At 42.4% G+C, this 17,908-nt stretch overlaps 1 protein-coding gene across 1 annotated transcript; it reads right to left on the reverse strand.

The window, feature by feature from the left end:
- Positions 1-9,733: 9,733 nt before the first annotated feature.
- LOC132253796 (uncharacterized) lies at positions 9,734-12,683 on the reverse strand. Its single transcript, XM_059736875.1, has 4 exons — positions 12,560-12,683; positions 11,741-12,325; positions 10,486-11,618; positions 9,734-10,385 (listed from the first exon to the last, which is right to left on the reverse strand). Exons 2-4 carry the CDS (start codon positions 12,297-12,299, stop codon positions 9,852-9,854), a joined length of 2,226 nt encoding a protein of 741 aa, XP_059592858.1. The 5' UTR covers positions 12,300-12,325; positions 12,560-12,683; the 3' UTR covers positions 9,734-9,851.
- Positions 12,684-17,908: the final 5,225 nt, after the last annotated feature.

The following is a 17,908-nucleotide window of genomic DNA, read 5'->3' on the forward strand; positions in this document are numbered from 1 at the left end:
AATCTAGTCTTGTATGTTTGTGGACCCCGTAATTTTGCTCGATGTGTTTTCATTCGATGACGAAACTCGTTTTTTTATTTGTTTGGTGAAAATTTGATTTTTTTGAAAAAAATTTGGAGTTGCCGCTTATTTTTGTTTTATTTTTTAAGAGAAAAACAAAATAAGAAATAAAAATTGTAAGTGTGACTTCTGAAAGAAAAATAGGTTTATGAAAAACCGAGCTTGGGTCCGAGGGTCAAGTTACTTATCGGGAAGGTACGGTGATGAGTCGTAACACCCCTCTAAGCCTCTTAAAAATGGGTTTCTACTAAATAAGGCGAGACAAGTGTGACAATTGACGAGGAAATCAATGGATACCAATAAAATGATTGGATAATAAAATGAAACATACATAAGAATAAGCTAAGTGGGAGTGAGATCGTACCTTAGCAGCAAGTAATAGTGCGCTATCACGGAAACAGAGTTAACTCAAATACAACTTATCACATGCATATCAAAGAACAAGATAAAGATAAAACAATATTCATTAAGTACAATAGTTGACAATCAGAAGAGATCATATGTAGGACCCCCACCAAAGCCCAATTTATTTTTGCATGAATTAATCTCACAAATTCCATTGCTTTTGAAATTATGAAAATCATATTCATTCTTATTAAGAAAAAAAATAAGGGAAAACAAGAGATTATTTGAAAATCGAAGAAAACTTGTGAATTTAAATATTAAAAAAAAAAAGAGTGGAATCAAAACTATTCAAAAGAAAACTGGAGTTTGAAATTTATTTGGAAATTGAAGTCCTGAAAATTATTTGAAAATTGGGGTTTCGATAGTTAAATTTAAGAATTGAAATTTTGGGAAATTAAATTTGAAAGAAATTGGAGTATCGAAAATTGTTTGAGAATTGGAGTTTTGAAAATTAAATTATGAAAATGAGAACTTGGAAATTATTTTAAAATGGAAGTTGTGAAAATTGGAATTTTGAAAAATTATTTGAAGATTAAAGTTTTGAAAATTGGAATTTTGAAGATTATTTGAAAATGGAAGTTTTGAAAATTAAATTTAAAAATTGGAATTTTGAAAAATTATTTGAAGATTAAAGTTTTGAAAATTGGAATTTTGAAGATTATTTGAAAATGGAAGTTTTGAAAATTAAATTTAAAAATTGAAATTTTGGAAATTGGAAATCAAATTTGGAAATCGGAATCCAAACACATTTTTAAATAGAGATGAAAGCATGGCAAGCCATCTCACGGGGAACTCAAAATCGAGCTGAAGAAATAAGGTCAAACCAGTCATGAAATACATAAAAATAAAAAAATAAAAAAACTCGGATTCCACCGATATGCACAACATATGATGTCCACAATCAAGCATCAACATGAACTTGGAAATAGCAGGAGGTGAGACATAACAATCCGAAGTAGAGAAATATCAAGCATGCCTCAATCATACCTGGACAAAAACGACGAACTTCTCCACTATTTCTTCTTGCTCCCAAACTCTCTAAAACCTCACTTGCCTCAAGCTCTCTCAAAAAAAAAAATTTCCCTCGAAAACCCTTCATTCCACTCATCTCTACCTTAATTGCTCCCGTTCCATCCATCATCTCTTACTCAGAGATGTCTTTCTCTCAACCACCACCATAACAAGTTGGTGGTGGTTGCCACACGTCCACGCAGCTTGCTTCCTCCATAAAGAGGTCCTCCCACTTCAAAAATGAAAAAAAAAAATACTCTCCTCGAGTCATGTCTGCAAAGGGGTTTACAATGTTATATAAAGAAAAAAGTTTATAATTTGTTAAATTTTTTTGTTAATTTTTTCAAGAACGATGAAAGTAGAGAAAAATTAATAAATTCTTTCATTTATTTTATTTTATTTCTCTATCTATTTCTTTCCCTCCAACTTTAAGGAACATATATAACCTTAAAAGTTGGCTTAATGGGTTTCAAAATGTGTGTTTATATGGAAATTTTGTAACACACCTTCCTTTCTTTGATACTTTAAATAACTTCTCACATGATGAAATTGAGTCAGATGAAAAATAATAATTTATAAACATATTTGTTCTCATAGAAGGGAAAAGAATTTTGTATGGGATAATAATTAAAGTTAAAGGGTAGATGAATCTATAATAAGGTTAAAGACCACATATTTTACTTAATTGAGTTAAAATTACTGAGTAAATTTTAAAATTACTTTGAAAATTATATAGACAAGTTGTCACCCAAAAATATCTAAGATACCTTTAATATGATTTAAAAAAAACAATTTCCATTTTTAGCAAATAGATTTAAGGTCCATATAAAATGCATATTTTGACTCATAGGATATAAGTTTTTGTAATTAGATGACTGCACGGTTAACATATTATTATTTATCTTTTAAGTAATCATGATAATTAATATTGTGACATTTCTAGAAAAATTTTAAAAATAATAAATAATTTTTTCTCAAAATCTATTTAATATTCATATGATTTTTATTTTGTTTTTATTTTTTATTTCAAGTTGCAACTATTATTCTAATTTATTTCATTAATTTAATATTTTATTATTATTTTAAAATTTAATTATATAACAATTGTATGAGCCATATCCAAACTTGTATATCATGAATTTATGTAGATATTTTTCTTCATTTTTTTTCTTAATTTTTAACACCAAATTACTAAAAAAATTTATTCACACACTGCACAAATATCAAATATAATATTTTTTTTCACATTTTCATTTATATGCAAGACAATTATATTGAATTTATACAATATTTTCATATTTTTATTGATATCTATAAAAATATAAAAATATACAAATATATTCACAATAGCATGTTTAGATGGGTCTTTGTACAATTAGTACAAAAGTATCTTATATATTTTTATGTAAGTCTTGTACATAGGTGAAAATAGAGAGAAAAAAATGTATTTAAGATTTTTAAATGAAATTTCTAATTATTTAATATCGAATACAAAGAAATAGAAAATTAAGAAAAATGTATAAATAGAAATGGTAAAGGGGGTTTTTGTACCTAAATTTTCAGGGACTCGGCATGCATCTTTGATCTTTGATGGATGTTTATGAAATTAAAAGATTCATCAACCCTCCAATGTGATTGTCCCATTTTATAATTGCCAAAAATTAGAGGGAGAATAATAAAAAATGCATGAAAATAAAAGCTATTCTGTTGACTAGGTCCACCTTCCAGCCTTCATTTCATAGCCACGTCGAGAGAAGTTAGCACATATGATTTGAATCTTGAACCAATCACATAAAATGGTCTACAAAATCACAATAAAGTTTGAAAATGGTGGGTGTAGGGACCCCTCCCCTTGGGAAACACGTGGCACGCAGCTCATAGTGACGCGTGGCACGTGTTATCAGCCGGACCATCATTATCCGGATTCCCCTAAGGATATGCATGGTGTAGACATCCTATCCGGACCGCCTCAAGGAAAGGCAAACGACGTTTCATCTTCTCCTATCCAAGGAAGAGCAAACGACGCTGGCAGAGCGTACACATCCGGATAGTCTCCACAACACATCCGGATAGTCAGCATGAGCCATCCGGATATAAATCTTCTGGATGATCAATTAAAGTAAAGCGAGTCTTACACGCAATCACAACAAGCAGCCATGGCCCACATCCCATCACCTGCAGAATGAGAAGACAAGAGGAAGTGACAGCAAGTCACTTCCCACGATCATTCTGCATAATCGCTTCCCACGATCTCTGACGGCCGCATCACCTACCATAGTCTCTGACAGCCATTCATAGGATGATAGTGCTCCTACTAACACCTATTGTCATCATCACAACAGAAAAGATCTCCTCACCATTAATGAGAGGAACAGTACCCCTGAAGCTGGATATATATACCTTCGCACGAAGAAGAAAAGGGATCTCTTGGTAACCTCTTGATACCTAGAAAAAGGCCAACTGATTTATATATCTCTTTCTCACCATGGCTAATAAAACCATCGGAGGGTGCGTCCGGACACCCTGTCCGGATGCCTTTTGCAGGTGCAACCACTGAATCAAGAACCCCTTGTGTGTTGAGAATCACGTGTCCATCCATATAGCAGCAACGTGGACCATCGGATACGCGAGGCGACAACATTGGCGCCGTCTGTGGGAAACTTTTACTTTTTATTTTGATTCAGTCACTGGCAAAGATGGCCACACCTTCCCAAAGTCGATCATCTGGTAGAGAGGAAGAAGATAATCACGAATGGCGTCAAGCCATCGAAAAAAGACAGTTGGCAAGCGAAAAACAGCTAAAAGCTCTCCTCCAGGAGACGGAGAGGTTAAGGGAAGAAAACGCTGTGTTACGCATTCAAGCCTCAACATCAGGACCTCCTCGTCGTCAGCGCTCAAAAGGCCAGGTGGCAAACTCAAAGCCAGAGCCAGAATCAATATATCCTGGGTCAACAGGAGCTATCCCAGGAACGTACAACGCAAGGCCCCATGAGCCACGCACACCCATGCCTCGAGCTCCCCGTGAGGAAAGCTCAGATTCCACTCATTTCTCAGCAAAAAGACAGCGTGATAGAAAATCACAGTTGTCAAGTTCTATGCGCGCAAGACTTGGCCCACAAGAGCCTGGGAGATCAAGGCCACCAGCAGCCACAACCCGGGCACCACGCCCCGATCCTATGATCGCTCCCATGGTGCAGAACGTACCTCCGCATCGTGACCCCATGGTCACCCTAGCGATGCGGAACGTTCATTCACACCTAGCGGAACGACCAGCTGGGAGAAACCTCCCAAACGAGCCACCCATTGGCTCCATCAGCAAAAGGCTGGATGACATGCTCTCCACGCCCTTTTGCTCTCATATCACCCATTACGAGCCCCCAAGAGGATTCCTCGTACCAAAGTTTTCCACATACGATGGGACCAACGATCCCTTTGATCACATCATGCACTATCGACAGCTTATGACGCTCGATATTGGCAACGATGCATTATTATGCAAAGTATTCCCTGCCAGCCTTCAAGGGCAGGCCCTCTCATGGTTTCATCGCCTACCTCCTAACTCTATTGACAATTTCGGGGACCTCTCTGAAGCATTCGTGGGACAGTACTTGTGCTCTGCTCGACACAAGCAGAATATCAGCACCCTCCAGAACATAAAAATGAGAGACAACGAATCCTTGAGGGAATTTGTGAAACGATTTGGCCAAGCCGTACTCCAAATAGAGGTTTGCAGCATGGATGCTGTCCTACAAATCTTCAAGAGAAGCATTTGTCCAGGCACTCCATTTTTTGAATCACTGGCAAAAAAGCCTCCCACAACGATGGACGATTTGTTCAGACGTGCTAACAAATATTCAATGCTCGAAGATGACGTGCGTGCAGCCACTCAACAAGTTTTGGTTGCCGGACGGGCTTCTAGAGATAACGCGGACAGGCATGCCAAGCCTCCGGACCGTCCAAAACCAGTTGACCGGAGACAGGACGGGCCGAGTCGTCCGAATAGGCCGCCCGTCACACCCCTATCCGTATCATACGAAAAACTTCTCCCAATGATCCAAGGGTTGTCCGACTTCAGGTGGCCTAGACCCCTCGAAACGGACCCATCCATAAGAGACCGCAGCAAGAAATGCGCCTTCCACAAAGACCATGGTCATACAACAGAGACGTGTCGATCCCTCCAGTATCTAGTTGAAAGGCTCATCAAAGCAGGACATTTAAAACAGTACCTCCGCTCAGATACTGGAGGAAGGGACGTATCTCAGCATCATAACTCTGAGGCCCCGAGGGCCCCAGTCGCCCCCAAGGCTGTGATAAACTATATCAATGGGGGCCCGTCTGACGAGGAATACGATTCCAGGCGTAAAAGGCAGAAATTGCTGCGGGCCGCGTCAATACGCGAGCGCATTAATTCCATCCGGCCGGGTCTTACTGGAGAGGGCCCTCGCCCCATAGATGGGACAATCATTTTCCCACCAGTAGATCCCACCCGGACGCTACAGCCACATCGTGACGCCCTCATCCTCTCTCTAGAAATAGGAGATTTTGATGTAAGACGTATCTTGGTTGATCCAGGCAGTTCAGCCGATCTAGTACAAGCATCAGTCATTGGCCATATGGGACACAGTCTCGCGGGTCTCGAAAACCCCGGACGAATCTTATCTGGATTCCACGGATCATCAACAACATCCTTAGGAGACATTATACTGCCGGTTCGAGCTGGACCAGTCACTCTCAACGTGCAATTCTCGGTGGTGCAAGAATTGTCACCCTTCAATATCATCTTGGGACGCACATGGCTTCACTACATGAAAGCCATCCCCTCCACATATCATCAAATGGTGAGTTTCCTCACCAATGAAGGGCAAACTGACTTGTATGGCAGCCAGTTAGCCGCTCGCCAGTGCTACCAAATAGCACGTGAAGCAGTCGCTAACCAGGAAGATGCATCTCCCCCTGAACCTAGCATTGCGCGCGACCAATAGCAATTATTGGGTCCGGTGGACAAGGATCCCCCGGTAGCAGATCCCTTACAAACAATCCAAATCTCAGAAGAGAATGATCACCTCACAAACATCAGTTCCCTCATGACACAAGAAGAAACCCAGAGCATACAGAATATCCTTCGAAGTAACCATGACATCTTCGCATGGACACATTCGGATATGAAGGGAATTCATCCCTCTATCGCCTCTCACAAGCTTAACGTCTTTCCAGCAGCCAGACCCATTCGACAGAAGATTAGACGATTTCACCCGGATAGACAAAGAGTTATCCAAGATGAAATTAACAAATTGTTGGAAGCCGGATTCATCAGAGAGGTATCTTATCCGGATTGGTTGGCAAATGTAGTAGTGGTACCAAAGAAAGAGGGCAAATGGCGAGTCTGTGTTGATTACACCAATCTCAATAATGCATGTCCAAAAGACAGTTTTCCCTTACCGCGGATAGATCAAATTGTGGATTCCACTTCCGGGCAAGGGATGCTCTCTTTCTTGGATGCCTTCTCCGGCTATCACCAAATTCCCATGTCTCCGGATGACGAAGAAAAAACAGCATTCATAACGCCACACGGCCTCTATTGCTACAAAGTCATGCCATTCGGACTCAAAAACGCTGGCGCCACGTATCAAAGATTGATGACTAAAATCTTCAAACCTCTGATAGGCCGCTCGGTCGAGGTATACATTGACGATATCGTGGTTAAAAGCAAAACTCGAGAGCAGCATATCCTCCATTTACAAGAAGTATTTTACCTCTTGCGAAAATATGACATGAAGCTAAATCCTTCCAAATGTGCCTTTGGCGTGAGTGCTGGCAAATTTCTGGGATTTATGGTCAGCCAAAGAGGCATAGAAGTCAGCCCGGATCAAGTCAAAGCAGTCATGGAGACACCTCCTCCCAGGAACAAAAAGGAGTTACAACGCCTTACAGGCAAGCTCGTTGCGTTAGGACGTTTTATAGCCCGCTTCACTGACGAGTTGCGACCCTTCTTCTTAGCGATACGAAAAGCTGGAACGCAGGGATGGACGGACAATTGCCAAAACGCGTTGGAAAGAATTAAACACTGTCTTATGCATCCGCCCATCTTGAGCAGCCCCATGCCAAAGGAGAAGCTATATATGTATTTAGCTGTCTCAGAATGGGCAATCAGCGCCGTTCTATTCCGCTGCCCTTCGCCAAAGGAGCAGAAACCTGTCTACTATGTCAGCAGAGCTTTGGCAGATGTAGAAACCAGGTATTCAAAAATGGAGTTAACAGCCTTAGCTCTTCGAAGTGCTGCTCAAAAGCTCCGCCCCTATTTTCAAGCTCACCCAGTGATTGTACTGACCGATCAGCCCCTTCGTAGCATTCTACACAAGCCAGATTTAACTGGGCGAATGCTACAGTGGGCCATCGAATTGAGCGAATTTGGAATCGAATTCCAACCCAGATTATCCAAAAAAGGCCAAGTAATGGCCGACTTCGTGCTCGAATATTCACGAAGACCCGACCAGCACCACGAATCAGGTGAACAGGAGTGGTGGACTCTACGAGTTGACGGAGCCTCACGCTCATCAGGCTCTGGAGTTGGGCTCTTATTACAGTCCCCAACTGGGGAACATCTGGAGCAGGCCATCCGGCTGGGATTCTCCGCGTCTAACAATGAAGCAGAATACGAGGCCATCCTGTCCGGAATGGACCTCGCTCTTGCGCTATCCGTCTCCAAACTCCGAATCTACAGCGACTCGCAACTAGTGGTAAGGCATGTCCAGAAAGAATATGAGGCTAAGGACTCACGCATGGCGCGATACTTGGCCAAAGTAAGAAGCACCTTACAGCAATTCACCGAGTGGACAATTGAAAAAATTAAGCGAGCTGACAACGGGCGCGCTGACGCCTTGGCCGGTATAGCTGCTTCCCTCCCCATCAGAGAAGCCATTCTATTGCCTATCCATGTACAAGCCAATCCCTCTGTCGCAGAAAATTCCACTTGCAACTCCATTGAAGCAGACCAAGCGGATGATCAAGAATGGACGCATAATATTGCAGAATATCTCCGGACAGGAACTTTACCCGAAGATCCTAAACGAGCGCACAAAATCCGGGTGCGTTTCACCCTGATTGGGGGGCACCTGTACAAGCGATCTTTCACAGGGCCTTATCTTCGCTGTCTTGGGCATTCAGAGGCCCAGTACGTGTTAGCTGAGTTACATGAAGGAGTATGCGGAAATCATACGGGAGGACGATCCCTAGCACATAGAGCTCATTCACAAGGATACTACTGGCCAACAATGAAGAAAGACGCGGCAACATATGTCCAAAAATGTGATAAATGTCAAAAATACGCTCCCATTCCACATATACCATCAATCGCATTAAAATCGGTCTCAAGCCCATGGCCTTTCGCGCAGTGGGGCATGGACATAGTGGGACCCCTCCCAGCAGCACCCGCCCAAAAGAAATTCCTTCTTGTCGCCACTGATTACTTCAGTAAATGGGTAGAAGCTGAAGCATATGCAAGCATCAAAGATAAAGATGTTACCAAGTTCGTATGGAAGAACATTGTTTGCCGTTATGGGATTCCCCAAATCATCATAGCTGACAACGGTCCACAATTTGACAGCATTGCATTCAGGAATTTCTGTTCGGAATTGAATATCCGGAATTCATACTCCACGCCACGTTATCCTCAAAGCAATGGCCAGGCGGAAGCCACAAACAAAACTCTAGTCAATGCCTTGAAGAAAAGGCTGGAGCGAGCCAAAGGGAGGTGGGTGGAGGAACTACCCGGCGTCCTGTGGGCCTATCGGACCACACCCGGACGACCAACAGGAAATACTCCTTTTGCCCTCACATATGGAATGGATGCAGTCATTCCCACTGAAATAGGTCTTCCTACTATCCGGACTGATGCAGCAAAGCAAAAAGATGCCGACACGGAACTAGGAAGAAATTTGGACTGGGCAGACGAAGTCAGAGAAAGCGCATCCATCCGGATGGCAGATTATCAACAAAGAGCATCAGCGCATTACAATCGAAAAGTCAGGCCCAGAAACTTCAAAAATGGTACGCTAGTACTTAGAAAAGTTTTTGAAAATACTGCTGAAGTAGGCGCAGGAAAATTCCAAGCCAATTGGGAAGGACCCTACATAGTGTCTAAGGCAAATGAAAATGGAGCCTATCATTTACAAAAGCTAGATGGCACTCCGTTACTCAGACCATGGAATGTGTTTAATTTAAAGCAGTATTATCAGTAGAAAGTGTACACAAGTGCAAATGAGAAAGAAGTAAGTTTTATTGATATGAGTAAATGTAAATTACAAAGAGACATCCGGACCACAAAAATATACAGAAGGAAAAATTACAGCAGAAAAATTGCAAGAAGAGATAAACTATCAGGGAGCAGGTTTCTCATGGAGCTTCTTTTCTTCACTTGGAGGAATTGAAGGGGTATCTCGCTTTATACCGTTCTTCTTCATGCAGCAGCGATACCCAAAGATAAATGTATCATCCACTTGTCTCTGGTAATCCGCTGCAAGTTCCTCCCTTTCCACAGCAAACTCCCGTTCAAGTTCCTCTTTTTGCACATCCAGACGCAGCTGCAAGTCTTCCTTCTGCTTCTTTTCATTCAAAACTTCTGTCCGGAGTCGACTCAATTCATCCCTTAGCCGGGCTACCTCACCCTCCGCCTCATGAAGGCGGCCCGCAGTTGATTCTTCTTGACCCTTTGCCTCAGCCAACTCCACCCGGAGGGCTTCATTTTCCTCTCGCATGGTGGATAGACTGGCCTCAGCCTCCTCCATTCTCAGACGCAGTTGATTTTCAATCTCTTGGTGCCGAGAGGAGAAGGTCTTCATATAGTCTGCGGTCTGCAGCAGCTGAGTAAAAAGAGCGTGTTGTTGAGACATGCTGCGGAGGCCCCTCACCAGCTAACACACAAACAAGAAAAGCAAAAACATAAATCATACTACAACAAACACATCAGTGCAACAAAAAGTCAAAAAGCAAAAACACAAGACAGCGGCGTACCGTTTCTATCATATCAAACATCTTAGCAGAGGGCTTGATGGCTTTCCAGTCAGGAGTAATCTGCTTTAACTTAGCTTCCAACTCCGCGTAGCTGAAAGGGCTAGCGGGAGCGGCATCATCAGCAGATTCCTCCTCGGATGAGGAAGGAGAGGGTAGCTCGTGTCCCGGAATCGGAGCCCCCATATTTTCGTCCGGGCACATAGGTCCGGATGCATCCTCAGCCGGAATTATTGCCGGAACGGCTGAGGTCTCAGTAGCCATCTCCACCTCGCCTCCATCCGGATGAGCGTCATGAGCAGAAGCGCAGCTAATTTCAATCTCTTGCTGCCGCTCTTGAAGCCGCTCAAAGAGTCCGGACTGTAGATCGCGCGTCAAACGCGGCTTCTTGAGGGGAGGCCCTTTCACCAGGACTATAGCCAGGCGATCCGGGTCGTCGGAAGGCTGACTTTGGCTTTCTGCCCCCGCTTCCTCCAACGGGGCCGTTTCAGCTGCATCCGGATTGAGGTTGCCCGGATGGTTGATAGATGCAGCTTCCTCAGCCACGTTGGCTAGACGCGCAGCCGCGACTAAGGAGGGACCTGAGTGATTCAACCCCGACATGCGCCCGGGGCCGCTTGAGATAGAGTGCGGAGCAGCATTTACTGGCTCCTCTATCATTACTTCCCCCTCATAGGTAGTTTGTGGAGGAGGAAACTCCTTGGGAGGAGTGGGTTCCTTCGCATCCTTCCCATGCTTCTTCACCAGCTTCCCCCTTTTTCCTGAAGTTTTCTTCGGAGGGGAGTCCGGACCCCGCTTCTGTCCGGGAGCCTTCCGGATAGTGCCTTCAGTCTTTTTCTGATCTCTATCCTCCAGGAGCTTTCGCCGCCTTTCAGCGTCAGCTTCTTTAGCTTCCTGATAGAGGGGGAGCTCTTTCACTGTATAATGCTCCCCAGGCACTATCTCATCCTTTGCCAATTTCCTAGGAAGGATGTTGATAACATATTCCTGGGGCTCCCGGACGACCTCTGTCAAATTCCGCGCCGAGAGCAATGTTTTGTAGGCCCTCTCCTTGGGATCTATTTCAAATAATTTGCAGACACAGGCAAAGGATGCCTTTTCCACCCAATCCACAAGGTGGCCCCTCAATTCCAAACCTGCATTGTCAGCAACAAAAGGTGAGAATTCCGCCCGGAAAGATCTGGAAAAATCAGCAAAGCAAAATCTGGATAAAAAAAAAAAAAAAAAAAAAAAAAAAAAAATCGCAAAACAAGATTACCCGGAATTTTTAGGGTATAATTCGGAGAAAAAGGCCTCGACGGATGCTGCGATAGCCCCGCCCATCCACCCCAGACTGCCACCAGCCCCTTCGCCCCTCCCTTTGTCGAATCTGGCAGTTCTGTCACCATTTGAAGGGAGGGCAGGTGAGCGGACACACTGAAGATATCATTCTTTGCTTTCTTCAGGGAATAGACAAAGAACACTTCCAGTAGCGTCAGGTCGAGGCTGTACAGCATGTTGATGATGCTGCATCCCATCAGCACCCGGACAAGGTTGGGGTGAATAAAGATAGGGGGAATTTGAGAGAAGTGGAGGAATTCCTTGAACAACGCCGGCAGAGGGAACCGGAGCCCCGCGTTGAATTGTTCCTTTGTGAAGAGGATAGCGTTTTTTCCACCTTTCTCAGTAGGCATAGCCGCCTCCTCGTTCACCAGGTCTATCAACACGTCATGGGGGATCAGGAATCGCTCCCGGAACTCCTTCGCATTTAATTTGTCTATCGCCTTTTCGCTAGCCTCGCTGACCCGGACAGACGAAACAGTCTTTTTTGGAGCCATTTCTTACCACAAAGCCAAAGCAAAATCTACACGCAAAAACAATACAAACGGTTCAGACCAAGCAATCAGAAAATACACAAACCCTAACTCAAAGCCGTCAGAAAAACCCCTCAAAAACCCCTCCAAACAACAACAAAGTACCAACATTCAACAACAATTGCAAACGACTCGTCCAAAACAATGCCCAAGCAAGCCAGAAAGCAAGTGTAAAGAACCAGCAAACGCAACCAAAGGAACGGCAGTAGCAAAGAGATACGTACCAAATACAGCACCGAAGAAGAAGAACGGGTACCGCCTTGATACAAAATCACCAGCAGCAAACCAACAAAGTCGCGATACAAAAGCACTGGTACAAAAGAGCTTTCGGAGTTTTTTTTCAGAAAAGCAAAGGGCGTAGAAAAAGCAGTAAGAAGAAAGACTCTCAAGAGAATGCAGTAGGAAAAAATACAAAAAGAGGTACAGTACCCTATTTATAGCAGGACAGCCCCTCGGAAAGCCAAACCAACAGCCATGTTATCATTGAAACGACATATTGTCTGGGGATACGCAGGGTCGGCGGCTCGTCATAAAAGCCTTTTTGGCTTCCGCACCCCCACTCGCCACGTGGCCCAGTCAGACGAAGGGACTTCTTCAGTTTTCAAAAGCCAGTTATTTTTAACCCGCCCATTTTTTGGGCAAAATAGGCAAGTTAAAAAGGGGGGCAATGTAGGGACCCCTCCCCTTGGGAAACACGTGGCACGCAGCTCATAGTGACGCGTGGCACGTGTTATCAGCCGGACCATCATTATCCGGATTCCCCTAAGGATATGCATGGTGTAGACATCCTATCCGGACCGCCTCAAGGAAAGGCAAACGACGTTTCATCTTCTCCTATCCAAGGAAGAGCAAACGACGCTGGCAGAGCGTACACATCCGGATAGTCTCCACAACACATCCGGATAGTCAGCATGAGCCATCCGGATATAAATCTTCTGGATGATCAATTAAAGTAAAGCGAGTCTTACACGCAATCACAACAAGCAGCCATGGCCCACATCCCATCACCTGCAGAATGAGAAGACAAGAGGAAGTGACAGCAAGTCACTTCCCACGATCATTCTGCATAATCGCTTCCCACGATCTCTGACGGCCGCATCACCTACCATAGTCTCTGACAGCCATTCATAGGATGATAGTGCTCCTACTAACACCTATTGTCATCATCACAACAGAAAAGATCTCCTCACCATTAATGAGAGGAACAGTACCCCTGAAGCTGGATATATATACCTTCGCACGAAGAAGAAAAGGGATCTCTTGGTAACCTCTTGATACCTAGAAAAAGGCCAACTGATTTATATATCTCTTTCTCACCATGGCTAATAAAACCATCGGAGGGTGCGTCCGGACACCCTGTCCGGATGCCTTTTGCAGGTGCAACCACTGAATCAAGAACCCCTTGTGTGTTGAGAATCACGTGTCCATCCATATAGCAGCAACGTGGACCATCGGATACGCGAGGCGACAACAGTGGGGGTTTTCCACATGACCATTGGCATCAAGGGAGGCCCCTCACTGACAGTACTGTACAAGAAAGAAACAGCAGTATACTTGAAGTGCCAAAAAAATTATTGGTATCAGATTCACAAGAAATTGAAACACCACATAAATAAAATGACTTAATCATAGATTGCGCACACGGTCGTACAGGGTCCTCACTCGGCATGCCAAAAACATTTAATCAATCTGATACTTGTGATCAATGTTAAGCTGGGGTATGACTTCTCCATGATTGATGAAACAAGCCTCACCTCAAATAGTGGAAGACAAAAGGCCAAAGCTAGCTTTGGAGGAATAGAAGGTGATGTGAAGAAGAAGGCCTCAAACATAGCAAAGCCACCTAAAAAATGCTCCTTCCATCAGGGTTTTACCATCCTCATACTTGTAGCTTGTGCTGCGCTTTCTCTTGCCATTAATGAACACGGGCTGAAAGAAGGGTTACGGTGTGGAATCTTCCTTGTGGCTGTCTTTCTGGTCAATGATGTCCCTGCTGTCATGTAACTCAAGGAAAATAGGCAATTCCTCCAGTTATGATCTGATAGGCCGACAACGATATCCAATTTGATTTTGTCTGAAACGGGTAGGCTCAATTAGGCAGGATCTGTCCCTGTTTTTGGGGCGGCCAATTGATAAACATGTCAGATGCTTGTGGGGAAGACATCCATGAGCAGTCTGCAGTGAATATATATATATATATAAAGAACAGCTACATACACAACTCTGGCTCAACAACCTAACTTTATCCTTGATAATGCTGGTCGCCCAGTTGCTTTTGTGGTTCTTGTAGTGTCGTTGGTTTGCCGTTTTCAGAAGATGAGAATGGGAATCAGGAGTTCAATAGCAGCAAGACAAAGGCTGATGATATAGTGAATGCTGTGGGGGGAATCGTTGTTGCTGCACTTACTATTGTGGTTGTAGCATCTTCAATCGCAGATGGCTTGTTGCTGCACTTACTATTGTGGTTGTAGCATCTTCAATCGCAGATGGCTTGTCGCAGTTGGCCACGCTCTATATTCATTATTCCGAATTAAGTAAGCTTCGGCCTCCAAGAATATAGGTTCTTCTACCACCATATGCTAGTAAAGGCCATAATATTGAACCTGGCATATTTTCTTGCTTTCGTGCTTCAGGAAAGGGGCTTTACACTATGTGGCCTTTGACGTTCCGAGAATGGTGGGTGCTTCCTCCTGAAATCGTACTTGCACAGAAAGATCTGACTGTGATGAACATGTGGTTTGCCGGGCTCAAATGGTGGAGGCATGAAAAGAAATTATATTGATATTGAATTATTGCACATATTCCATCCTTCCACCCAGATCCAGGCGTTTCATGCATGGAGAAGCTCTGTAATAACTTCTTGATGGATCAATCTGGGAGCGTATGTGGCATCTGAAAATAAAGCACTTTTTCAATAGGTTCTTACGGAGGGGAAAGCTTCATCACTTTCATCTGGGTTCAACGAAAGGTTGCCCCTTTTGTCAATAAAAATGGTGGTGGCATCATGGCAGTGCCCATCAGCCTCTTCTAGACGTGACCCACAACAGCAAGCTTTCTGGAATTGCTACAGTCACAATAGTTACTGCTGCATCAAACAATTCGCACCACGGCATTCACTATATCATCAGACTTTGTCTTGCTGTCATTGAACATCTCATTTCCATTCTCAACTTTGAATTCCCCAACACACTACAAGAATCAGAAAAGCAAGAGAGACCAACAATATCCATAAAGCCAGCTTTTTGAGCGAGACTCATAAACTTGTCTGCTCATTATAATCGCAGATGATTGTGCTCATGGATCATCATAAGCCACAAGCATTCCGGAATATCCATTGGTCTCCTTTCCAAGAAAACACTACAGCCTCCCTTGTGCTAGAAAACAAGAATGTTTTCTGTGAGAATTTCAGCTTGATGATATGCTCCCATTGTCCAAATCTGCTGATCCAAACCACCAATTTCAGACAACATCAACCCAGATTTCTGAGTTGGACAATTGCCTGTTTTTTCTGAAATATTTACAGCAGATTCAGCAAATGATTAGAAAGACAGACAACAAATATTCTTCCTCTTTTGCATCACCCTTCTCTCAGCCCATGCTCTTCAATGCCAAACCCATTGGGAGAAAGTGCGGCATTAGCTACAAGTAAGGATGTAAATATCGATAATTACAAATATATTGATATTTCGATTTTATGGATATTTAAAAAAAAAGTATTTATAGATCTAAAATTGATCAAAATTCATGAAAATGTAAAAAAAATCTAGTATAAATATAATTAGATATATAATAAACATCTTAAAGTTATTTTATTGAAGAATTTGATATATGCATGATATAATTTATCAAATTTAATAATAATGTTGTAAAAAATATGAATTTTATAAGTGTATATTTATTATTAAATTACATCAAATATTATTTCATAATAATATTGTGATATTCGAATATAAGATATCTAATTTAAAAATATATTTAATATCAAAATTATGATATATTTAATTGAATTATATTAAATGATATAAAATAAATGATGGTATACGTATAGTTATGATATTAAATAATAATGTTTATAACTTGAAAACATATTTTATACATATTCATCTAATTTGGATATATTTAATGACAAATAATAATAATAATAATTTGTATAATTATTTTTTATTTTAAAATTTTGATAATTTTATTCAAAAATTAATATTTATTTTATATGTAATTATTATATAAAAATCACAATAACCAAATTTATATTAAATCTATTCTGATTAATTTATAATATATATATATATATATATATAGATAATATGTACATTTATTTAACAAAAGTATAATTGGTCGATTGGTGTTGATGGGTGATGGTGAGTGTGAGGTTGGGGTTCAAATCCCCTTGGTCCCTTCACAGCAAATCTCACATCGACAAAGGTGTATTTAAGCCTTGGATAAGTGCTGGGCTGGCATGCTCGAAGGGTGAGCTTGCCCCAGTGGCACCAGTGGTGCACACTGAACCTTGCAGCAGGAACCCGTCGATACACTTAGAAGAGACAGTAGCGAAGGCAAATGCCATTTCTGGGTTCATGTACAAAGGGTGTTGGCACATCTGAGGAAGGACATTATGCACGCGCTCTTTCACATGATTTCCGGATACAAAGAATATGATATTTCATTGGCACAATCACTGATCAGAAGCAAAAGAAACAAAAATATTGGGCCCAGAAATGTAATTTTAAAGAAGAAACAAGAAATGCTAAGAATTTTGGAGATGGAGGAGGCTTTGAGAACTGCAGTTGTAGGGAAAGAAAGGTATACATAGGGAGTAGTTGGAGAGATGACTTTGAATCATTGACCTGACTCTTCTGTAAGTTAAACCAGGGTCACATGCAGTGTCCGAGCCCTTTCCCACGAACGCGCCTCGTGGCTTGACCGAAGGTCGCCGAGGAGAAACTCACTATTGATACATGGAGAGGCTGAGATTCCTTTCACACGGTCATTAGGGACAACCCACGTGGGAAATTAAAAAAAGAGCATGACTTGAAATGGCTGAAAAAGGAATTTTGGGTCAAAGTAGCTTTTGACCGAAACAAAAAATCAACTTTCGGCCTGTGTTGAAACAATTGTTCAAACTAGCCTTCTTCTATTTTTTTATTTTTTATTTTAATTAAAACTGCATTTCTTCCTTCTCTTCCACCCGCACACCCATCACCATCGACCCATCGCTGGCGACGTTGCTGTCGGCCACTCCGTCCCCCCTTCTTCGGTCGACTTCAACCCTTTCTCCCTTCGCTTGTTTCCTTCTTTCCCTATTTCTCCTCTCTCTCTCCATCCAACCCATCATAGCCATTTTTCCTTTCCTCCAACTCCGGCTGCTACTCATTGCCAGCCAGCGATGTCATGCCGTCCTTGCTGATGATGCCCACGGTTGCCCCCAAGACCCACACCTCCATCTTCGATTTGTTTTTTTTGTTAAAATAACTTTTAAAATAATAATGATAATAAAAGATGCTCATTGGAGAGAAAGAGGCCATTTCGAACCAAAGATTCAAAAGAAGGCCAAAATCCTCATTTGTTTGGTTAAA

Source organism: Vitis vinifera, chromosome 5, assembly GCF_030704535.1.
Source record: "Vitis vinifera cultivar Pinot Noir 40024 chromosome 5, ASM3070453v1".
Classification (NCBI taxonomy): domain Eukaryota; kingdom Viridiplantae; phylum Streptophyta; class Magnoliopsida; order Vitales; family Vitaceae; genus Vitis; species Vitis vinifera.